Source organism: Pempheris klunzingeri, chromosome 3 (genome assembly GCF_042242105.1).
Source record: "Pempheris klunzingeri isolate RE-2024b chromosome 3, fPemKlu1.hap1, whole genome shotgun sequence".
In the NCBI taxonomy this organism is placed as follows: Eukaryota; Metazoa; Chordata; class Actinopteri; order Acropomatiformes; family Pempheridae; genus Pempheris; species Pempheris klunzingeri.
Window position 1 is genome coordinate 4,310,393 of NC_092014.1, and position 26,500 is coordinate 4,336,892.

The 26,500-nt window shown below is 40.0% G+C and overlaps 1 protein-coding gene across 1 annotated transcript in view; it reads right to left on the reverse strand.

Moving 5' to 3' along the window:
• The window catches only part of LOC139222893 (voltage-dependent T-type calcium channel subunit alpha-1I-like), a 140,155-nt gene that overhangs the window by 89,653 nt on the left and 24,002 nt on the right, over positions 1-26,500 (reverse strand). The window contains exons 2-4 of the mRNA XM_070854797.1: positions 25,942-26,053; positions 19,938-20,071; positions 2,696-2,793 (exon numbers count right to left, since the gene is read on the reverse strand). Coding sequence (XP_070710898.1) covers positions 2,696-2,793; positions 19,938-20,071; positions 25,942-26,053 — 344 coding nt within the window. The remainder of the gene's footprint in view (positions 1-2,695; positions 2,794-19,937; positions 20,072-25,941; positions 26,054-26,500) is intronic.

Genomic DNA, 26,500 nt, shown 5'->3' on the forward strand with positions numbered 1-26,500 from the left:
GGTAGTTTATGTTGCGGATTTATGAGCAGTGGGAGGTTTAGCAATTATACTTATAAAAGAAGCAAAACAACATTAACTTCAAGCACCAGCATATCCAACTTAGAGAATACTCATAGCTTCTTAAAATGATTGCCTGCTAGGCACAATTTAGACGCATAAAGCACAAAAGCAATTCGAAGCAAGCTCTGATTATTCTCATCAAAAAGGACAGAGACTAAGAGGCACTTTTGGAGTCGGAGTGTCGGGGTTGGGGTGCTACAGCAACGACTGAACATCACTTCAGAGATGGGTCTGGTTGCTGAGTTTTTGTCAAAATGAGTGGATTAAAAATACTTACGGATTCAGATAGCTTTGGCTGAACAGAGATGGAACGTGACCTCCCTTTAAGCATTTTCTTTTTAATTGAATTCTTTGCAGTTGCAGAAATGCATAAGACAAAATCATTTTGCCCAACAGCACAACTTCACCTGTGAACCACCAGGTCACCTCACTGAAACAACAGGTATCCAATCAAAATTGCATAATTACAGCAAAAGCTGCAAGGCATTTGGACTGCATTTGTCAGTCAGGTTTTTATCATGCTGCACTTACAACTGTGTTGGTTTATTGTGGCGCAAGATTAATGCCATTGCACGGTAAGTACTGCACTGCACTAGAGCATATTCACTGCAGATTTTCAACTGGCACTGTGCATTTAATGATTAAAAGAGCAGGTACCAGGCCCAAACTAACAAGTAACCTAATTAGTAGAGGAAGGATTGGGGTGAAATTTTCCCCAAAAACTAAACTTAACGCCACTATTCCACTAAAAACACTGGAGTTGATTCAAATAAACCAAATTCATATCCAAAGAGAACTCTCAGACTGTTGTCACTGTTGAGAGATAAAATGTCTGCACAGTCATCAATGATTCCTCTGAAAGACCCTTGTGAAATGAAACTCTGTTGAGATGCAGAAGTCTCTGTCTAATTAAAAACATAAACTCATGAAGCTGATGAGTCAGCCACAGACTGCAGCCTCGGCCTCACTCTCTCCCCCTTGTTATCACAAGCAGACATGATGTTTTACTTCTGACTGACAAAAAAGTATCTCTGTGGGGGAACGTTGGCTGGATCGTGTGATTTTTAAATCAACATACCGGCAAAAAGTTACCAACACATTACTATTATACTTTTCACACATTTCTCTCTCAGTTGATTATTTCTGCAATACCTGCACAGCAGGTGCTGTTAAAGTATGACTAACGCATGGTCACATTCAGACAACTTGAGTCACTTCAAAGAAAATCCTCATATTTTTGGGGGGAAAAACATCTTCAGCAAAACACATATCAGGGCAAGCTGTAAATGCTGTCTCAATAACATTCAAGTTTTATATAAATCATTTCATACGGTACAGAAAGTGGTCCTATGGATTAGCTGTTGCTGCTATACATTTACATTAGCTAACTATTCATAGACTGATTCCAGGATGACAGTATGTGAACCCTGGACGCTACAATATACTGAGTGCCTGTTCCTCATCATGGCCGTAGCCTTGGGCACAACCTCTGCTGCCTCCTTTGTGCCACGGTGGTCTAATCAAACCAGTAACCACTGTACTTATATGTACTCCCATCTAGGACTGATGAAACTGACTAGGACTGATGCACTGGCTGAATCCACTTGAGGTTTGTTTGTGTTTAATTATGCATTTATCTTCAATATCTTCTGCTTCTACTTTATGAAGCTTACAGACAAACAAACAAAACTTGGAGAAGCAACATTTTGTTTTTTATTCATCACTCATCTGGAACAAACTTGATCTCTCTTAAAACAAGGCTTTTTGTTTATTTGATTAAATGTATTCATAACGTTCTCTGCGCCGGAGCTTCGCTGGTTAATCTGTCTTATTCTATTTGAGCTAACTTTTATCTTTAATTCTATTTTACTCCTTTTGAATCCTATCTAATTGTGTCTTTTTACATTGCCGTGTGTTCTTTAATGTCTTATCTTAACGCCTTTTAATTAATTATGTTCTGAAATTTGAATTGCCTTGATGTTGAAAATTGCTATGCAAATAAAGTTGCAGTGGCTGTCGTGCACTTCTGAACCAGGCATGGTAATGTATGGTGTGCTTTGGTTTAATATCCTTATAGGATGTTATTGAATGGTTAAGTTATGGTCCATTCTATTGTAAAAATCAATGTTTTTACAAATCAAACACACATCAAATACATTGTGATAAGTTCATTACACTAAAGTAGTTAAAAGACATCATGGCTCTAATCAGCTCAAGGCCTAATCCCTCTCTTTCCAGCAAGTAATAAGAATTGCTCATTGCCATCTAATCTGAACATGTTCACAGTTGAGGTATTCCTGGCTCAATGACTCACATTCAGCAGCTCGGACAGCGACCAAGCGACCAGGCTCTGCCAGGCAGCTGTCCTTGGTGCTGAATGAGAGCCAGAGACGGCATTATATGAATGAGCATCCTGTCATCTCTCAGGTTTCAGATATACAATGCTTTTTCTTCAACATCTTCAACATTCTTTTACAAAAAGCCCCCCAAAAAAATCACTGCATGACACATCACTGTCTCTGTCACTGCCTAACTCACTGATGAACACACAGCTGAGGCTGCAAAGTTCACTCTCTCCTTTTGACTGATAAATGTATTATAATATACTCCAGCTTGAAGTGGAATTCTGACTTACTTGGCACCCTGTTAATTGCTTTGAGGGGCCGCAGTACCCTCACTGTTCTGATGGCGGTGAAGTTGAGGTTCTGCAGGTCCAGTGAGTATTCAATCATCCTGAAAAATACAAAACAGAACAAACAGAAAAAACTTGTAAGCAACACAAGAACAAGAACTTCCAGAAGCCTCGAGTCCATGAGGGGTATCAAAGAGAATGAAAACCAAAACCAATGCAAGAAAACACAAGCACTATAACCCATGTGACCATCACAGAGGAGCAATTTCATTTGAGCTACTGAGTTTTGTTGATTTAATGTTCTCCTCCCTCCATGTTTGTTCCTCTAAACAGAAGCACACACATCACCGCACAGTGGAGATCCTGCTGTGCAGAGCCTAATATGAATTAATGAGCTGATTCTTGTGTACCTAATAAAGGGAGACATTCAAAGAAACATGGGTCAGCGGTAGACTTCATAACACTGGCTTACCTGTCTGCTTCACTGTCTTTGAACACATTGTGGTACAACACAACCATTGATTACTTTGCAGCTGAACATGAATATTAATGAGTGTAGGTGTATCATTTTACACTGAAAAGTGAAGGAGTGCTGCACTGGCATTAAAAACCAGCAGACCTCCTGCATCCCTGAAAATGGATATGCTTTTTAGCAAATGTAGTTAAAGCATCAAAATGTATCCTCTGGGTTCACGGTCAAGCATGAAAGGCCTGACATTAAACCTGCATCTGAGATGAAAGCAGAGCCTTGTGAAGGAGCAGGGGCTGGAGGTAGAGGGAGTAAACAAGCTCGAAGTAAAACTAGGTGTCGGAATAACAGAGACAGAGAACGGAAGCACAAAGTGAGTATTTTGCTATTTGACCTATTTCTGACAAATTCATTACGGGGAAAACACACTTTGCCTGAAGAATGGCAAAAAGAGCAGTAATGAGAGTGCAGAGAAGGAGGAACAGATGGAAAGCAACGAAAAAAGAAGAGATACAGGGATGAGGAGAAAGCATGAGATGAGAATGGATGGATCAGAAACCAATGCATGTAAAAAAAAAACCAAGGGATGATTAAGTGCAATATAATGATGGCAATAAAGCGAGATTGAGAAAGGGGAGAAGGAGAGAGCCTGAGGGTTTTATCAAGTGTTGGAGATAATTACAATGTTAGGAACAGAGAGACAGAAAGAGGAAACCAATATGCATGTACCTGCCTGAATAGAAGAAACCTGCTCTCAGGCTGTGAAGGGCAGGGTAGAGAATTGTCAAGATATGGAGAAAAAAGTACAAGAAACTCAGGCAAGTTTCAGCTATTTCACACAAATATACTACTCCAAGATATCCCAGCACTCAACAAGCTAATTTCAATGAAAGGTTGGAGAGCCCACAGGTGATGTTTCAAGAGTTTAAAAACCCCCAGCCAATTATTCGCTTTCAACCTCTCAACCTACGCATCTGAAGAGGAGTCTTCTAAAAATTGAGTAGAATAACAGTGAAATAGACAGTAACATAAAAATCTCCAATTTGCTGGTGTTCCAGGGGGAGTTTCACAGTTTGAAATGGATTCCTGTGAGGTTTTAAAAGTTGGAAAACATGAACAAGTTACGAAAGGACGTAAGTCATGACGCTGGAAAAAAAAAGAAAACCATGGGCACATCGAAGTTCTGCTAAGATTCCAGAGAATATAGGCCATGCCGATTTCAATTAAATGTCAAGTTGGAAGAGCAAAGGTGTTCCCAGAGTTGTGCCTCATCCAGAAGCTAGAAAAAACATCACCAGGTCAATGTTTTAAAGTTGAAAACTGCAGCTGAACTGTGCTTCCGCATTAGTTCAAAGGTGAAACCCGTGAACAGAACAGTTTGCTTTATTCTTTGCAGTCCATCAACCAAACCTCTGCACATGCTTCAAAGCATCCGTAAGGTGTGGCTCTAACTCACCGAGCCGTGAAATATGAATATATCCTCTTGCCAGCGTATTACCGTAACCTTGGCGGTGACAGGAGCCAGTGGGGCCCTAATTCTACGACAGCTCCCCCACAAATCAGACGAAACCATGCTAGTAAAACACACGGTCCATGAAAAGCAAGGTCAGAGTTTGCAGCGTACCTGGACACGGCCGGATCTGTATGAGATCACTGAGTTTAATTCGTCAGCGTGTGGTCATGATCTAATTTGACAAGCAGTTTTCCATGAGGGAGCAGAAAACAGGATGAACTCATCATTTACAATCAGATGGAAGAAAAAAATATGTTCTAGGGTAACATTAGAGTAACATAATAATATGAATATATATACTTCTATATATATACTATATTTCTTTTGTTTTGTGGTGAACACACTGAATAAGGGCAGCTGTGGCTCAGAGGTAGAGCAGGTTATCCACTGATCAGATTGGTAGTTTGATGCCCAAATGATTGATGATGAACATGAATAATTAATCAAACACATGTTTTTAAGTTAAAAAAAATGGAGAAAATGCTCTGAAATGTCGGATTCTTTTTTTTAAAATAATGTTTAGAAACAGTAGTCGACACTTTGTACACAATAGCTGCACACTGTTGGTAATATAGACGTGTTTGATGGGAAGATTTGAGCTTGAAGAGTTTGACAAAATGAACTGAACAGAGAGTAACAACTGGACCGTGACGCTTTGCTATCTTTCAATCACGGTGTTGTAGTGCATTGACAGAGCAGGTGTCTGGGTGAGTGTTTGTGAGTGTGAGTGTGAGTGTGAGTGTGAGAGTGTGTGTGTGTGTGTGTGTGTGTGTGTGTGTGTGTGTGTGTGTGTGTGTGTGTGTGTGTGTGTGTGTGTGGCGGATGTAATGGGTATTTTTCATTTTGAGCAATTTTCTGGCGCAATTTTAGATAAGACGGCTCATTTTGACCACACAAATGTACAAAATTACAGATATGTGACACACATGCACACATTCACACACACACACACACACACACATACATAAAGCACAGTTATACACATGGGCAGAATGAAACACACACACACACATACACACAAAAGCATAACCCCTGATACAGCCTAGTTTTTCACACACTGAGCAGATGCACAGAGGGATAACCTCAGAATCACACCCAAATGCAATAACACACGTAAACACACACACACACTAAGTAGAGAAAGTGCTCGGAGCAGCCTCTGGGCAGCCTCAAGACACGGGCCACACACATGAACAAGAGCACAAACAAAAAAAGCTTTGAGCCCTTCTCACACTGTAACACACACTCAAACCCCAACTCATACATACACACTCCTGAAGGGTGTAGTTATGTAAGCTGTGAGCCCACACACACTCTTACAGTACACAGTACACTCAGACACACACACACACACACACACTAGTTAAAGTTAAACTAAATTTAGTGTCTGTCTGTGTTTGAGTTAGGACTGCCCTCCAGCCAAACAGCCTCATGAATATTTGAAAGGAGGAACTGGATTACTTTTGTTCCTAAGCGGCCTTAGAGGGGGGAATGTGGATTTTTAACTGCTTCTTAAACACTCCTTCTCTTCTTGGGTTTTCTGTCTCTGGTGTCTCCTCCTCTCTTGAAGGAAGCTGCTCTGCTTCCACAGTTTACTTTGCCCCCAGAAAGTGCTATCACAAGTTTCCATTACGGTATATTCTCCCTGGAGGCATCAGAGTGGAACAGCGGGAGAGTCTGCAGGGCTGCTCTGTTGTCTGAAGGGGGGCGGCCATCGAAATGCTCCACAGGATTCATGAGTACGTCCGTAGTGTTGAGTGAAAAATCCAAAGGCGAAAGTCGAAGCGGAACTTATTCATTTTATTCATCAGCAATTAACTCTTTTTGTGTGGTTTGATTTAAATTGTCCAAGGTAACTTATTTTGTGGGCACATCCAAAATGTCCAAAAAGAGTTCTAATTCAGGAAAATCCTGCTTATCCTACAGCTTAAATTGTGGTAGTACTATTGAATTGGAAATGACCATAATCAATATTTTACAAGGTTTCTGATCAATACAAAAAATGACCCATTCATTGCTGAGATTTCTGCCTTTCAGAACTCACTTTCAGTATGTCACTGTACATTGTGCTGCCACTGAACACACTGAATCCTGAAGGACACATCAGAGTTGCACATCAAAGTTAGAACACTGGGTGAAGGTTGTGTGTCCTCACAGCACTATTTTTTTTGTCCTTAGGTTCAGTCAAATGAACGCAGTGCTCCCAACAGAGTTCATTATTTTGCTATGGTGCAGTGAACGTTAAAAGCCACATTCACATCAGTGTGTGTCAACCACTGCACTGCATCTTCAGAGTGTGATGTGAATAATGTTTCTGTGCAATCATAAGAGAGATAACCCAATGTAAGTAAACAACACTAAGACTACATTAGCAGCTCTATCAGAATGTACTTACAGAGATGTTTCGAGCTAAATGCTAACGTCATCGCAATTTTAACATGCAGATGGTATAATGTTGCCATTTATCATTTTAGTTTAGCGAGTCAGTACACAATGTACAGCTGCAGCTGCTGGGAATGTCATTAGTTTTGCAGGTATTTGGACATTAAGGAGAGTATTGGATAACTAAAAATCTGACTTGATGATGGTTTTATGCATGAAAAGTCCAGGAATCAGCAAAGTTGTTATAATTCACACTCCGGGGAATAAAAATATCTGCATGACAATCTGCAAAGTTGTCCAGACATTTCACTAAAAATGACAAATGTCAGTCTTCTGATAGCGCTAGGCAAGAAGTCGAGTGAGTAGAAGAACACAAATGTTTGGACAAAACTGTAACTGGTCCATAGAATTAATGTCGAGTTAATTATGTCTGGACCAAAAGCGGTCGACCGACTGACAGAGCCTCAAAGCTAGCATGGATAAAAATGTGCACAAAGAAAACCATACTGCTAACACTGCAGTATAGTTTGTAATTGTTAAAGTTTACATTAAGTTAATTAGAGAAGTGGTACTTTAAGCAAAAGAAAACCTGTTTTCAGTCACACTGACTGTGAACTGGTGAGGCAGTGGATCGCCTTGTAACATAAAATAATGTAGCTGAAAAGATATCATGCATTTAAACCATTTCACTGGCTGCAGACTGGGCTAATGGGCGAAAATAAACTAATATGGCAATTACCAGAGAGCACTAAATGTATCATTTCATGCCAACAGTCCAAGCCAAACTCCTTCTGGAGAAGATGGCATCAATTATTAAAATGAGATTAACGGCTGCTGTAGATCTTCTGTCCCTGAAGAGGTTTGCAAGTCAGAGAAGATAGAGCGCCACACACACGTGCACAGATAAGTGAGCACACAAGACACAAGCTAATTTACAACAGCTCTGCACTCGTCTCACTCTTTACCTTTTCCTTCTTTTATCGTTTCTACAAACTTTTCCACCTCACAAACTTTCTCTTAAATCTCCTCCTTTACAGCTTAAATTGTCTCTCCACTTTCGTTCTTTTGTGTGTTGTATTTTTTCACTCTCACATTCCTAAGGTGCTGTGCGTTGTGTGGTTTCAGAGCTCTAATGAGCTACTGTTGCACTTTCAGCTGGGCACAGATGCTCATACATGTGTCTGTATGTGTGTGTGTCTGTCTATATGCACGGACACGCTGATATCTTGTCAAAGATGAAAGCCATGAAAGCTGTTGTGGTCACATTGGCATTTATATTGATCATATTACATATATTATTGTTATATATTTATAACATATTTCAGTCACTACAGGTGTCTGTGTGTTAATGTCTCAGCCAAAGGAAGGTACAAAACTTGACCACATATACTTATTAAACTGAGGGAATTAGATATAAAGGCCAAATTTAATGCTTTAAGTAAAGACTTGGTCCCCTCTGCAGAGGTATATAACGGCCCTGTTCACAATTTGGAGAAATATGGTAAATACGGTATGCACAACATCATTACAGGATTTCTATATCCATATCATAAGAGAGATCGAAAGCATCTTCAAAGTCAGTCAAGTGACACTTAACAGACTACCTAGTTTCCTATTCCCCTCATCAATCTCTAACTTAATTTTCCCATAATTCTACAAATTTTTAAACAAAGTTTTATGTTAACGAACTGGAATAAACTAATTCATGGTAACTCTTATAAACCATGTTAAATATTCACGTTACTCCATTCTGTATTCATGATTAGTTGTTTACATTTGGAACGCACACTCACAGCTCCTTCATGTTTCTGGGTGGCTGCTGTGAGGTCAGCTGAACGTGTTGTTGGTCTCAGTCCACGGTGAGCGTGGAGCAAGTGCAAATTCACTTAAAAAGACTGCCAACTCTCCTCAGGGGGAGAGGCGCTACAGTCTGCCCAAAAAACACATAAGCAATTGTGATTTAACAAGCAGTTAGCTCAATCACTAGAGCTACCTGAGTAAGAAACTGACTGCAAGCTGTTCCCACTGCTTCCGGTGCTTGTGCTAAACTGGGCTAAATACAAAGACATAAACCCAATCTCTTGAAAATGATCTGAGAGATGACAATGATCAATTTTGAGATTAAACTCACTGACGTAGTAGGACATAGGAATCATATCATTTACATTTCTGTTCTAGTAAGCTATTTTATCGAGAGCACATTCTGTCTCTGTTCTTGATGGGTGGTCACATTTTAAGTGCGGGTGGCCTGAAAATTCTTAATTGAAGCTCCGACCCTGTCCGCATGCTCCTTCAGTTATGCTAAGTCAAAGTGCGTCCATCATCGAAGTGAACATATGGCAGTTGGGGGACATTTGAATAGATGTAAGGGAAATATTCAGTACTCAGCCTGTAGGTTATAATGCACATCATTTTCATAAAAACACATTTACTACTCACTCCTGGTGTTTTTCATACCATAGAATTTGTGACATTTACTAGGAAAAGTACTTAAATGACAAATGAAATGAGTGTCAGCTACAGAAAGTGGACCAAAGCGCTTGACTGAGAAGTGAAATGATGAACTTGTTATATGACATTACAAGTGTATCAGAGAATAATCAGCACATGGATTTACACACACACACATCTGTTTAGACAGCTGGTGCTATATGATACCAGACTGACTCCCAGGCTCCATTTACTGTACGCTTAGTGTCATTAACTATTAAGGATCATTAACTCAATAACCTCATGCATCATTTTTCAATTAAATTAATTACAATGTGTGCACATGGCAGCATGTGCACCCAAACGCACCCTACACAAACACACACGTGGAGACTGAGCTTTAGTAAATCAAACGCTTCATATACTGTACCTCCATCACCCATTGCATTAAATATGCAGTGGAAATTAGTTTGACTTCAGAGTTTATGAATACGGCATAAAAACACACAAATGAACATACTGACTACCGACGTACTGGATAATATAGTTACAGTATACCAAGCTACCACAATCATTAGCAGTAAAACCTTCCCCATTCTAAAACAGAGAGCAGCAGCTTTCATCATAAGTTAACACCTGATTGATGAAACACTTACAAGCACAAGCCATATTGCTGCACCATGCTATATGAACATGTGACACCATATGATGTTGATCAAGATGGTGTCGTCTTGTCGCGTCATGGTGCTGTTCTGTTTGTCTGCTCCTGTCAGTTTGAGTGTTTTGTCTTGTGTTCAGTCAGTGGATTATACACGTACACGAGGAAATAAAAGGAATATAAAATCTGATTTGTGTGACTTAAATCGCTCTTCAGCTGTTTACTTGCTACTTTTACGCTGCTCATTCATCATGTGTGATTGTGTACGATTAAAACGTGTGTGATTAATGTTAGTATGACTGACTGTACCATTACAGTGTATTTATCCATGCGGCATCTTCTAATGATATCTACTGACTGTTTTGTGCTTAGTTTGAACAAATGTTACTCTCTGCAGATGAAAAAGCACCTGTTGAACCTACTGTATAAAAGCTCACTGCATCATCAAAAAAACCCACACAACCATCTGTTAGCAATCACCCAAAGAATTAAGGGGATCCCAGATTTGATGAGACGTACACAAAACATTCAAAAACTCCTTTATGGAGCTTTAAACTCTCAGCTATCTACAATACATTTGGTGGCATGTGTGTTGTAGACTCATCTGCTTTACTGAGTAATGACTGGATGATAAAGTGCCTGATTCGGCACAACAGGGGCATAAGTTCTTTCTCTCCAGAGCTGTCTGGATAGCAGATTTACTAAAAACAATGAGGTTGCAGCAAATGCTTTGTGAATCAAACACGGTGTACTGGCTCAAAGGTTTTATCAGTGTGAGAGTCTTATAATCTGATGCTATCCCTTTTATCTAGCGAGAGAATTCACCTCTATTGTATTAGTAGCCACCCTGGTCCCATAACTGGAGAATTGATCGATGTTGATAATGGGATATTTTAGTCACATTAAATTACAAAGGACACCACCATGGTAAAAGCAGCAAGTGAAGGTCAGCGCCAGAGAAAACAAACGCTAAAACAGTGCTACAGTTCGATCCCACTGTCAGATCGCACATTAGTAAGAGCTCCTATTAGGGCTTTCAGATGACTAGCTGATCTTTCTCAACCCAGCTCATCCGTCAAAACAATTATGAGAGTGTTAGGATGGCCGTGTAGTTTACTGGCTTTAAAAGCAGGAGGCTTGAGTCAGAGGTTAGCCAGGTGTTTATTTCACCCACAATAAAGACAGAGTACCAGTAACAGTCATACTTCATAATAAAATACTGTGGACTATGGGTCGCATGTGGCCCAAACAGCAGCACGGTTTGATGGAAACTGGCAGCCTCATATAGCCTGCCACTGTCAACGAGCCTGACCGCGACAGAGAAACCTGCCCCTCTACTGACATCACAGCAACACTAGAAACCTGAGCAGCAGATTAAAGTATATTAACACCCCTACACAAATCTCCCAGGAAGCTTTAAATTGTGCTCAGACAGCCGGGGGACTCTTTTAGAGCCAACACCCTGGAGAGGAGACACAACAGACATTACATGCGATATTACTGCACAATCAATTAAGAGTTAAAACTATATTCAATCCATCATGTTGACAAAGGTTTCACCACAATGAGCACAGTAATATTGGGGTAACCAATCGAGTGTCTATCCACTACGACACATCCTAAATAGATGCAACAATCTCAATAAAACACTCAGTCCATCAGGTGTGTGCCTTATGCCATGTACCTGTGCTGCATACCAATTATGCTACAAAATCTAGCCAGGAAGAGGACAGTCATTACACTGAGAGACGGTATTTAACGTTTTAATCTTTCATTGGTTTGTATGTGTAAACATGTGACTACTGGATGAACATATTGTAATAACTAAAGCTGATCAAAGCTGTTGTTTTCATGTATTTTGTCTAATCGCCATTGTATTTAATTTCATATTGTAAGTCAAATGCTCTGTGTTTCGAAATCATCAAGTCTGCGGACGGTGTCATTGTCAAATGATGAAGACAGAGTAGATGGTGCTTCACAATAACACTTGCTGAAATGCACCTGGTTATTTGTAATGTAAGTAACAAAGGAGCATGGGTACCGGTAGTTATTTTTAACTTCAGGAATATGACTGCTTCCATCCAGTATTTCAGAAAACTGATTTCTGTAAAGGGAGAGGGAGAACATTTTATATATGTGTAAATATAGTTCTGCCAACGCAGAACGAGAATCAGGATCAATTATGGTCTCCCATCTGTTCTGCTTACCAGCACTACGTTTAGCAGGTTGAAATGTAAGGAAGATATTTACTGTGGGTATATCTCTGGTCTATGAAGGACTTCACACAAGCATAAGCATATTTCCTTTTACCATGAGAACAATCCCAGAACAGAGAGAAGCAGACCAAAAAATTAAAAACAAAAGAAGAAACAAAACAAAAAAGATGAACAAAAGAAATGCAAACACAGAGACACAGTGACACACTGAGTGACACAAGTACAGTCTCTCCAGCATCACATGACCGTCACACCACAGAGGCGGAGGGAAATGATCAACCCCTTTAAAGTCTCTCATTAAGGTCAAAAAGACATTTTCATCACTCCAGTAGTTTTTTTTTTTAAATTGTTTTTACATTTAAATATTTACAAACCAAACTTCTATATTAAAATTGATTGAGATTAATGACTGCAGTTCACATTGTGTGTGTGTCCACCTGGAATTTCTGGAAATAGCAGATGAGGATGGGAGTGAAAAGCAAGTAACTCACTACATTCATTATTCATCATTCATTCATACAGAAGAAGCAACCTTCGGTTATTGGGTCGACATTACATAAACTCTATATATTGTCTTGACAGTGGTTTACTGGAATTATACAAATGTACTACAAAAAGGTTGACAATGCTTTGGGTTAATTATTTCCTGATTTAGTTAGTTAGTTAGTTTTTTTTTTTTTAAGAAAATGTATCTGTTTTTATTTTGAATGTTTTAAAGCAGTTATTCTTCTATAGCGTGAAGGGACTGAAGGACTGAGCATCACCAGTAGTTCTTCATTATTTGCTCACAACTCACAGTTTTTATCTATGATGAACAGAAACGGCAGTGAACAGTATCCTCTTACATCAGAAAACAAAACTGTGGTCTATTCTGTGAGAATAAATATGGTTTTATTATGCCATGAGGACCAACTCATTTTAAAAAAATCCTTCTATTGTAAGTATTCCTTAATTGCAAAAACCCTTTCTAGCCTGGTAAGAATAAAATTATCTGTGGAAAACAGGATCATTTGCCACAGTGGAGACTCTCGCAGCAGCTGAACTTCTGTGCAGCATCGCCCTTCAGGAGCAAATCATGCAACCAGCATCTATGACTGTAACAATAGCGACACTACAGCAAGAAATTGGCTGTTTCAGATTGCCTATTGAACTGTAGTGGCTCTGCAAAGATGGGTAATGCTCAGAGCAACAGCCTGAGCAACAGAGGGCACAGTCCTGGTTGTCATTCTTACAATAGGTTTGATAAGGATACATTTAGAGCACCAAATGTGTAAATTTATGAGCCCTGACATTTCTCCATTAATACACTTTGATGTCCCTCCCTTTCTCCCCTATATTGCTAGCATTTTTCATTCAGTCTTTAGTTCCTTTCCTGCTCCTTCTGCTGAGTGCTGGAGACAGATAGAGGGCGTGAAGGAAGAGAGGAGGAGTTGAGAGAATGAAAGGATCCTGGGAGAGGAGGTGTAAAGCTGGGCCTGTGCTCACAGATAGCCTCTTTGACACCACCCCAGATGACAGGCTATCACAAAAGGACACACACACATACATTTAAATATACAGTACACACACATTTGCACTCACAAACACACAAACACAAGCGTAAAGGAGGAGGATCATGTGGGGGCAGATTCCAGTTTCACTTATACAAGCATTTCTGAAGCCGAGTCACCAAGGTGGGGGGAAAAAATGGATGTTAAGCAGAAATGGATGAAGTCAAAACAGTATTCACTTAGATGGTCAGAGGATGAAGGTCAGTCAAAGTGGGAAAGGGCTAAGAGAGGAAGCAACTGTGAGACTGCTAAGTGGAAAACCAAAGCAAAACAAGCTGTACTAGATTGTAAATCTAGATAAAGGTGCTTTCAAAAGCATAAACAAGCAATCAATTTTCATTTAGGTTTTTAAATACCTACATGTTTGGAGAATCTGTTCATTTGCCATTTGTAAAGTTTGACTCTGAAAACTTGCTTTTGCACTGTTCATGCAGAAGTTAATCAAAGTCGAGATTTCCTTTGCTTCCGCTACATTTTAATGCCCAAAAATATCTCTACAACTAAACCTCAAATCTCGTCATGCAGGCAGGGCGAGAGTCCTCACGCTGAGACATGGCAGGTGCCAACAGTAATTGACTACAGACAGAGAAGACAAACTCCTATCACTCTAATGCCTTCTCTTGTATCTTGCTTCACTGTGCGCTTTTTTTTTTTTTTTCCTTCTTCTCTCTATTCCTCCGTGTCCACTCTGCTGCAGGCGAACGCAGCGGCACAGCGCTCCAACAAATTAGCATCAGCGTCACTCATTGGAAGTAATGTTATTACTGTGACCGAGAGCCAAGAGCAGCTGTATATATATTCACCACGCGGAGGATCTGAACACGGAGAGACAGATATCCTATGCCGCTGGTTTTGTTGAGCATAATGGAACTGCCGTCATTATATCAGCTCTATAAGACCTCAGAGGAAAAAAAAAACTGAGGATGTATAAGGAAATGTATTCAACAATGGCTTCCTGGGTTTCACTGGATTCTATAATACATGTGAAGTATGTGCCAAAGGAGAGTGATAGGAGATGTATGAACATACATACATGCAAGTGAATCATTACCAGCTTTGTCCTTCGAGGATTTTCTAATGGCCTCACAACATGTTTTAGTTCACCCACATTGGCTCCTGTACATGTTCACACATGAAGCTTTCACAAAATATGAGGTAGGATACTAAAAATAAAAGAAATAGGATCCATAACATATCTAAACTTAATATAAAACTATTGGTACAACATCAAAATTACTAAAATATGGGCTGAATCCTAATAGCACTTTACAACCTTATGATGAAAAGTATCCTGATCTCAGGGAACACATCCTGCAGGGTGGGCAGGTTTTTAAAAGACACTTGATTAATGATTAGTATGTACATTTATTAATTTAGTTACACTCAGTTAAATGTTTAATATCACCTGTTCCAACTATTTACTGTGCACGAGACAAATAGTAAAAAAAAAAAAAAGAGGGAAGGACATTTTGGAAATCAAATTCAACTAATGTATAATTCAAAACTCGGACATGGAAACTATCTAAGCTGATACAACAGCATCTACACCACTTAAATACCAGTGTGAATCTGTGCCTTAATGCAGACAAATACAATACGTGAAGCTGTCAGCTGGAAACGTGTTTTTCAAAATTAAAACCGCCTAACAAATACGCATTCCATAGGGGGTTGTCCCTGACGTGGAATCTGCACAAAAACCAAACTGTTGGCACAATGTAAGACACCTGCCTCCTCCACAGACACAAAGATCACACTCACACGTTGCTCCACACATTCTAGCTGTGCGCAGGGGTCTGGTTTGACAGAGCAGGAGAGCTAAGCAGAGCCTGGTGTGGAACTCACGCTGCTCCTAATCCCTTTTCCTGAAGCTCGCCTACTGTTTGTGTTTGCTGCACTGTAGTTCCCAGGGGTGCAGCATTTTATCGCGTAGCCCCCCCTCTCCATGCAGCTACACGCGCTGCGTGTGGTGGCTGTAAGTCTGTGGAGTAAATGGTGGCAGTGCTCTCTGCAACACGTGCCCTGAGCCTTGGGATTTGGTGCACAGAGATGCGGTGACAGATCTCTGTGGCTGCTGCTTAAAGGATGGTGAGTGAAGGAAAGACAAGGAGAGGGAGGGTAAAGGAAAGATGACAGCAACTGCGGGATCAGAGCGGAGGAAAAGGGCCAGATAAAACATTATGAGAAAGCAAGATGGTGGCAGCAGTATCCTCTCTAGCCTAGGGGCTGGAACGGTACACTGGTGGCTGGTGAAATTTATAGGGAGTCTAGAGAGACCAGGGCAGTAAAAGTGAATGAAATATGTTCCTCTTCAATTGAGGGAAAACATAAGAAGAGGATGAAGAGAGAAGAAACAAAAAGGAGGAGGAAGGGAAAATGTCTAAGATAGAAAAGTGCAATTTAAAATAGGAAATAGGAAAATAACAGAATAATTCATCTATAGAGAAATATTAGACTAAAACTTCTCCAGTGATGCAATATTTAAGCAATTATTTGGATATTGATTGAAAAATGAAGATACTGTTTGCATTAAATGTTGCAGAGGGATCTGTTTTGACAAGTATCTTAGTTAAACAGGGAGCATTCACGATGAGAGACCGCATTTTTACGTTTTGTTCAGCTATCGTCTCTGCGGCAGCATTTTGAGATGCTTGTCATAGTCTTAGTGAAAGTGGGGGTGCAAAGTCGCACGATGGCAGTAGCAACTGAGGTTAATTTGCGTCTTTATTATTAAATTAAACAGAATAGGTTTGAGAGAAACACTGCCAATACTGCAATCAAAAAAATGTGTTATTGCAAGTGAAATAAATTGGCGATTAAAAACGTATGAATGCAAACCCAGCTTTTTTTTGTTTGCAAAACCCAAAGTTTTGTTTGTGAAGTGGCCACCATGCACTGTAAGTAAGCTCAACAACAAGCAAAACCTTTGAGTTTGAATCTTTTGGATCCACAAGCAGAACTTTTTGATTTGCAGTGATACATTTTTAATCACAAATATACAGTATGTTACAATAAACCAGTGTTTGATTGCAGTTTTGCTCTCAAACTTATTCTGTTTGATCACATAATAAAGACACAAAAGTAAACTCATGCCACTCACACCCTGGGTGCATTCATGTTTGTTCTGGGGGAGTTTGGCAATAGAGTAGTACAGAGTGTCATTCAGCCCTGAGATATCCATCAAAATCACAGATTCACGCACATCGCACATGTAAAACTAACATTTTACAAATCACTTACTTCTGCAGCACCTCTTACTTGCTGTAACACTACGCAGCTGCTTTATTAAAAACTGATTTTACAAAAAAGAAAACACTCAAGTAGTGATGAGAAGTTCAATTCAGCTTGTGAAAACAGCTGTATTATGTCTACTGTGGCTCTGGAGGAGCTTTGACAAGTCAGGAAATCACCAACTAAGCCATGAGGGTTGTGTGTGCTTGAGCAAAAACATGCAACAGCAACGTACTACATGTACCACATGTACCAGCAGGATCACAGATAATAAAGACTAATAAACACATATTTCCCAAGTCGTGTATTGGCTGAATTCAAAATTAAATATTGTGTCTTGTTAGAAATTAGAAGTTGGAGTAAATTGTGCCATTTGATGATTTTCTAAATGACGACTAAAAACCTTTGAAACTATCATATTGTTTTTGACTATTCCTAATTGTTCTTCTGTGTACAATATGTCAGAGTCAATTATGGTGTTCGGAAAGTTTCCAGCATGATGGGAGACGTCTCTTTAAGAAAGCTTCAGTCAACAGGAGACACAGATGTGAGGTATTTACGCAGCATCCCCAGACAACCTGATGGTGTCAGCTCCTTTAAAGGGGAGTTTACAGATCATAGGGGGGGGGGGACTAATCTGCATGTTAATGATCTCCTTAAAAAAAAACTTGAGAATATAAAAATGCTACGACACAACTTGGTTGTTTTCAGTCATCAAATCACATTAATTACTTTAATTCTTATGTGCCAAGAGATAATATAGTACCCCAGCTTTGGATACGTCTGCTCCTTGCCAAAGCTTTTTCTGTTGTGTTCCTTGATCTGTCACCGCCTGTAAACTGAAAGCCAACCGGGGAGGTTTTATTGCTTGTGAGAAGATCTCTAGTATCAATTCCTGAGACGAATGTGTGTGATGCTCACATAAAAGAATGACATGTTAGTCGTGTGTCTTTACAAATCGATCAAACACATCTATACAGGATTTTGTCTGAAACAAGTGAACAATTCGATCTTGAATCAGAATTGAAGTTACTAATTTGTCTTTTCACATCTAACCTGCTTGATGTGGCTGAAATGCACTCTGGTGCATCATGTAGTCTCTAGTGTGGACTAAACAACCACAAGATTGTTCCTGTGCCATTTGTCTGTGGTGTGAGAAGACCAGTCACGGCATTTTTGGGATGGTGGATAATCTAATTTTGATTTGATTTTAAGATTTTAGGATAATGGTCAACAATCTAGCAGTGTGCGTTTGTGTTGTAGTTATCCAACAGCAGCTATTCCTCTCATAATACAGTATAACAGCACAAGACCCCTGCTTTTCATCTGGTTTCTCCCTGTTTTTACCAGTTCTGTCATTAGTCATTATCCACTTCATCTCAAGTTCAGCTGCAGGTTTTCTTTGAGAGCTAATTGTGACACCAGAGAAGCTAAATAAACACCTAAGGTGCAGCACAGTGCTGCATGATTTGCTGTCATTTTAACAGAATGTGATTTTCACGATGATGCAGGATGACAGTTGCCAAAACTGTCCAATGGATTACATACCTGTCCGTCTATCTGACTTGACAATTAGACATTTTGGGATGTTTGTTTTGCATGAAGACAAAACCAGAACAACAACGTAACAGGTATTTTCTTCTTGCAGGTGTGACAGTGACGTAAAAGTTTGGCAGAATATACAGTTATAAAGTCAAGCTGTAACTTACAAACATTTGCTTCCTTTGAAATCCTAACTTGTATTTAAGAGGAGAAATTTCAATCCCTGTCCTCATCCATAGATGTGACATCAAATGATTTAAATAAATAAATAAGGGCACAACTTGTCTTTGCTAGCAGAGCATCAGTCAGTCACTCGCAGTGAAAGAAGATGTTCAAAGGGAACTGAAAGCAGTAGGAGCTGCCATTAAGCAGAATGCAACAGGCGGCCATAACAGGCACTCTTGACAGGATAAGATTAGAGACTCTATAGGCTTCACTTTATGAGATGGATGTGCAGAATCACATAACAGAAATAACCTTGCTTTGTAGGATGAGGGTTAGGTTGCCATCGTGAGTAGGGATACATTTTTAGATCTTATTAAGTGCCACATACACATTAGTGACAAAAATGAATGTTACTCTTTATTGGTCTCACTTTTTTTACCAGTCAGTGGAAGAGATTTTATCCCATCAGCCAAAGATTTTGTCTAATATTAGTTAAGTCATCAGTAACAGTATGACTACGTGCAAAATTTATGACTTAATGATAATTTCAGCTCATTTATTAACTTACATTGTGGTTATTAGCTCAGCTGATTTACATTATCGTCGTATTATTGTCAGCCGTGTCCCAGGTGAAAGCCAGGGACTATCAACATGTTAATATTTGATGTCATGCTACATATTTAATACTGACATGGTGGTCAGGCGTGGTAGCACAATGGATCACGAACTGTCAGGAAGACAAAGAAAGCTGTGTCAAAAAGAGGGATGTGGAGCGCGGCCTTTAAATAGAATCATGATAAATCACAATTAAATATTTGAACTTGTAAATCATTCAAATGTGCTTTATGTGGAAGCTGTAGTTTCAACACACAGAGACCCTAATAATAGATTTAAAAGAAAACACATCCACTTCCATTTAATCCGACATTTGAGTGTTATAAATGTGGTGTTTAGCCATCACGCCTTAATTTGTACTCTTGAACTGTTTTCATTTTGTGCTGTTAATCACTCTGCTCTGCAAGATGTGTGTTTGGAACAAAACCCCTCACCGGTCACACTCATGTGAGAACAAAGAGAACAGGAGATCCTCACCCAGCCATGACAATAAAGAAATCCAGTCGGTTCCACGTGTCCCCGAGGTAACAACGTCGACCAAAGATCCCCAGGGCGACCATCTTTATAACCATCTCCAGAGCGAAGAAGATGTAGATGAATGCATCAAAAGCCTGACAGAAAGACAGAACACACAGAGACAAGTCATCAAGAATAAAAAAGGAAGAGAATGTCATTCCACATTTGCGCTTTGAGCACCACAAGCAAACTGCCATTCATCTCCATTCGAGATACAGACACATTTCAGAGACAGGCATCTATAATCCTTGGCAGGTAAAAGTGAAACCAACAGAACAGCCTTTCAGTTTAAATTACTAATTGACTAGGACGGGGGAAAAGTGTGGCTCCCAACCAGGAGGTTCAGTAGACTCATAATGCAAGAATAACCTCACTAAGAGAAAAAATACATGTCTGTTATCTTGTGTAGTTTTACCATCTATTCATTCACACATTTCAGCAGTAATCAGCTACTCCTGAAAAGTAGTCAAGTAGTCGATCAATCGCGGAAGATGTATCATATTTTCTTTACCCAATAACAATGATCAATTCTTGTCGAAAAAGGTCTCAAATACAACAAATAACGGGTTAACAAATGGAGGCGGGGCAGGTGGAATAGCAGAGTCCTTGATTGGCTCTGAGAGGCTGTTTACAAGTGAGCAACCAGCTGATCAGACTTCACCCCCAGTGAGTTTATCTGAGCTGCAGATGCTGCTTGACTGCCTTAGCAACACAACTGTTTTCTAAGTGATAGCAGGAGTCTTTCCTTCTCTAAATACCTATTATTTTTTCATATATGAGATGAAGCATCTTAGACCAAACACGAATAGGTGGCGACTTATTCATTCTCAGTGTCCTGTATACAGCAAAGCACATAGTAAACCACTGAGCAGAAGACTGAGTGACAGCTGATGCTCAGCTACAGACTCTCACTCAGTGAGCAAAGTAATGTGGCACAGTACAGCGAAGAGAGGCTGTCAGTCAGCAGTAGTGTATCACAGATTATTCAGACAATGAACATACATTTTACCCAAAAGGTGTTAACAGCAACTATCCACACTGCCCCCATCTGCATTTCTGCTGCATTGCCATTGCTTTATCACTGCGGCATGCTAAAACCACAGATGAGTTGTGGAAGGAAAGTCCCTTTTTGAGAAAACAGCTCACACTTCATTTGTATGCACCCTGTGATGAGAGGGCGCAGGAAGACACTGCTTTGTATTATATATAAAAGGTAGGGAAGAGGGTGGGAACCACTGAGATAAAATGTGATTTAGAACTTTTAGATCTGTTTTGCTTACAAAAAAATATTGAGTTTGCAGAAGACAATACATCTCAGAGAATAAAAACAATACGTTTACAGTAAAATGAAATTAGGAATTCTGCCACACAAATCTCAAACACCTTGAAATGAATACTAGTCACTGCATGACTGGGGTGCAGCAGCAAGTGGAAAAACACCACCTGGTGCTATGTGGCCAGGGTCAGAACTGGAGTCAATGGGTCCACCCTGCCTGCTGTCAACAACATACAGTAGCATGGGGGAGATGTTATGTTTGCTTGACTCATCTCCATCAAATGGGCATTACAGCCAAAGCCAAGATCTGCACAACAGATCAGGATTCTTACAGCAATATGAATGTTCAATTGTCCAATTTCACAATTTATCTAGTTTGCAAGGAGCCTGAAGTGTACCTCCTTTTTGCAGATTTCCAGAGAGTCTGTTTCAAGAACAGATCTCATTTGATTTTAAATTGCCTCTAATCCAACGGACTGGAAAATCTAATGTGAGGATTTGATGCTTTTCTTTGTTCTATATGACAGTAAACTGAATATCTGTGAGGTTTGGACTGTTGGTTGACTTAAACAAGCGATCTGAAGAAGCCACCGTTGGCTCTTGAAAATCAAGCACATATGTCACTATTTTCTGACATTAGACAAACCAAACACTTTAAAAGAGAAAGCAATCTGCAGATTAATCGTAGTGGAGATTCACATTTAGCCAATGACATTAGCTCAGTTTCCCAAACATCAACCCGATGGCATCTTGGTAGGTGATCACTGAAGGTAAACTGATTCTGTCCTGCACCAGGATACTTACAAATTGGATATTGAGCAAGACAGGTTTTCACTATCTTTCCTCCTCTTCTTCCCTGTCCCCCTCTGACACTTCTCTCTATCATCACCCCCTCTCCTTTCCTTCCATACCATCTCCCACACCATTTTTTTTTTTATCATCTTTCACCTCTGTCCCTGACAATTTAATATCTCTATCTCTTTCTCCTCACATCATTCTCTCTATTAAACCTCCACTCCTCTCCTCTTTCCTTACCTCAACCCCCCCCCCCCCCCCCCCCCGCCGACCCCTTCTCCCCAGTTGAGCAGTTTTCCCTAAATGGTGGGGTAATGGAAAATAATTTGTTTGAGCAGTAATCAGAGATAAGCCCCACATCAACATCCCCCCACTTCACTCGCAGCTTTAATCAAGCATCTAATTAAAAGAAAAAAAATCCAAATAAATCAAAGATCTCAGCTTGGTAATGCGTGTTATTGCTGTTGTGAGCAAAAAGCCTAGATTAGCTGGTTTTCTTTTCAGTGTATACAGGGGGATTAGAGATGAACTGATGCGCTTGGCGTTGCCTGTAATTTGATTTTCATAGGGAACTACTGTAGGCAACACGATCTGAATCTGAACCACTGATGCAAATCGTTGCTTTGACATTAGCTCCCTGTTGAAAATGAGCATCCTACCTACTCAGCAGTCCCAAAGTGTTGACATACCCGAATGGCCTATTAATGTGAATGAAGTTTGCAACCTTGACCTTTGTCAAGCAGCAGAGATGGACGAGGTGCTTCCTTTTGGAAAGTTCGCTGAACCAGGGGAAAGCAAAACTCCACCAAATGTCAAAAAAACACTCCACCGCTGACATTTCTAGTGCTCTTTCTTACACCTCTCACCTCTCTCTATTTTACTTTTTTCTGCTCATCCTTTTGTCATTTTTTATAAACTTTTTTCTGTCTCTAAACTTCTGTTGTTATCCATTTATCTCTTCTTTTTCCTTTTGGGACTCACCCTCTTTCTCTTTATATTCTGTCTTGGTCTCAGCAGGTAGCACATTGTGTGTACAGTATATATGTGAGTGTATTTCATTGTGTGTTACAAGGCATATACATTCATGCTAGTGCTTTTAGCTGTGTGCTAACATGGCTACGCTCATTTGCTGATGTTAAGCGGGTATAATGAGGCTGATGGGACTGCTGTTGCCTCTGCATGTGTTTGGTCATAAACCAAAGTATTGGACAGATTAAAAGTCTGACTAGTATGAACAGTATGTTCTCAGTTTGTCTGAACCTCAACATGCCACTATTGTGATGAAATACGTTTAAAAAGAACATTTGTTTCTTAAAGACTTGTGACTAAGATATGTACTGAGCAGGACACTTTTTTTCTGCACCGCAGTTTCACATTACTTATCACCAATGGCAATGTGTTCCCAGTTCTTCTCTTAATTTAAATGGTCATGACTATGTTTGACCTGAGGAAGATTACTGAGGTTCAAATGTTGCCGTGGCCATGTAGGACAAATGAAAAGGAGAAAATTCATTATTTATGGGTCCTCTAAGGCTTTCCGAGGTGGATTTTTGGTTATATCCTACATTATATGACAAAACAGACACATATGGAAGGACTAGTTATGGAAACTGTACAGTAAAAAAGTAGCACTTTATGGTAGACTACATTATTTAAAACAGATATCACTACTATGTCTCGTGGATTAAAAATGAAAAGGTTGTCAGGGAAAAAAGGTTACCTACAGTGCAGTATAATACAATCATGACCTCTGGGGCAATGAAGCCTATTCAAAATGCATAATACTATTTCAGTGAAGCCTCTATGACATTGTGAGGGCTTTTAGGATCTGGAAGGAAGAGGAGAGAGACGTGGGAACACATATAATTTGATGCTGTATTGGCTTTATACTGCACAACACTTCACAATGATGTGTGCAAATGTATCTATTGAAAAAAACCAAAATATGACATTACAAAATAAAAAGATCTTTTGAAAAGCATTTAGCTCTGAAGGTCCCAAACCTTTTACAACTTCAAAGTATTTTTCAATCCAACTAAGCTAGTGATCAGATCAAAGAACGCTGCTAGGATTAAATACACTTAGGACATACATGTATCAGACTTGTTAGATTTGTGCCTCAGCTGAAACACTCGTGCGTGAGTCTACAAAACAACAAGATTCTACAAAACAACTTGTGATGTCTATGAAGACCACCCAGGCCATTTGATAGCCAGATGGGAGCCAAACACAAACTGTAATTTTCTTTGGTTTCGTAGTTTTTAAACACACATCCAAGAGGCAAAAGCCTCAGCGGTGACTTGTGAAGCATCTTTCGCACAAAAGTAAAAATTTTAGTTGCCTATAACTCTTACAGAGCATATGATGCAGACATGGTCTGGACAAACTGCACTTTAGTCACGATCAAATCCATCTTTTCCCCTTTTACACACACATCCATCCATCTACAAGCGTATACTAGCTGACTAAATAACTAACTAAGATTCCAGAGGTCTTTAAGTCCACATTTGTTAGAGCTTATAGATTGTGCTGGTGAGGCACCATTGAAATCATGGTATTGAAAAACGGATTTTCTGAGAGGAGTGTATTGACCGTGACGCTGTAGCCCACTAAATCCATGCTGATATTGAATGGGGTCTATAGATACTTGGAGGAGAAATTCTATTAGGTCCAACTCACCAGCCACCTACCCCAGGGAGCCAAATCAATCTACTGTGCGTGTGTTGGCTGTTATACGATGAGTGCGCTGCCTTGTGTGTGTGTGTTTGTGTGAGAATGTGAAAAACAGGATTCCGCAGTAATTCAACAAGCGCTTTGCACCGACGGACTGAAGACATACGTGCACACGCTCGCACACAGATGTTACACCCACTCAGGCCACCTTTGACATAAGTGAGAAGGGATCCTGCGACCGGCCGGATGACGAGGAAAGCTGCTGAGGTGCCGTATGTGAGAAAATCATACTCGCTGCTCCATAAAGACCACATGCTAGCAGTGAGTCACAGTGAGGAGATACAGGCCCCAGCATGGGAGGGAGAACGTGAGGGGAGAGCGAGACGGGGAAGGATTGGGAGGAAGGAATACAGAGAGGAAGAGAGGAAGTGAATTAGTGTGTTCTTCATCTGTCAAGACTAGAATATAGGAACAAATAGATGCACACTTCCATAGAAGCACATTCTTTGCTCCGTGCTTCTAGGAATGTGAGGACATATGTGTGTGTATAGATGTATCTTCCTCTGTCTCATGACAAATGTGTCTTTTCTAATACATGTTGTTCTACACTGCAATCTTTGCGTGCCTATGTGACTTTAGTGTGTCTGCTTCAGTGGTAGCTACACTGGATATAAAATATGTACAGCTGAGTAAACGTGTGCATGTGCACAGATTTGTTAACACATGTCTGTTAATGCACTTTCACAGCATGAATGTTTCTATGTTGTGCATCTGATCAAATATACACCAGCCTGTGTTCCCAAGTAAACTTTATTTATAGAGAACCATAAAAAACAATAGCCATAAAGTGCATCAGAGAGGAGACAAGAGATGAGTCTTCAGCCACGCTAGCGGCTCTGTAAAGCTGCAATGCTCATTGTAAAGGTCAGAAATTGTGAGCTAAATAAAAGTTAAGATCCAAAGTTTGTTTTGGATTCTTGGCAGCGGTGGTGAAGTAAATAAATCATTAGCCAGAGGGTAGTGTCCACATAAATATCAATTGGTTGATACTTACTAAAAACTTGGGTGCAACACGACTCTAGTGGAACAGAGGTTTTTAAAAATCTGCACAGATTTGACTTCTGCTCCAAATCTGAAACAATGGCACAAGTATGATCACAAAAGAAAGAAAAAAGCGTGTGTGTGTGTGTGTGTGTGTGTGTGTGTGTGTTTTGTGTGTACCTGCAGTATTTGGCATCGGTCTGAGGAGCAGTCAATGTTCTCACAGGGCTGGTACATTCCCAGGGTCACGCAGTTCAACAGGATCACCATAATGCTCACACGCTCGAACCACGTAGAAACATGAACTGTTAAGGAGATCAACTCACAGAGTGACACAGAAGAGGATACAATCCCAGAGGATGAAGAACCTGTGACTTTTCATTCATTGTGTCTTAATCCAATGATTCATTATTATTTCAGTGATGAATGATGATAAATAGGTGTTGGTTTGAGACTCGTGCCTGAATTCAATAATGATGAGAAAAGGTGATAGGTATGAACAGAAACAGACAATCAAAACACCGCAGGGATGCTTTAGTGTTGCAGATCATCAAAGGTGAGTGACAGACAATAACAGCTAGCATCACAGTATGTGTAACCTTTCAACTGTGAAGGTCACATGTGATCTAAATGGGACACTTTCCTGACGATACTCTGAAAGTACTTAAACTTTATGACGGGCCCTCAAAGTTATCATTACTGTCAAAACTGCAGCAGCTGCAATGAAACTAGAGCAACA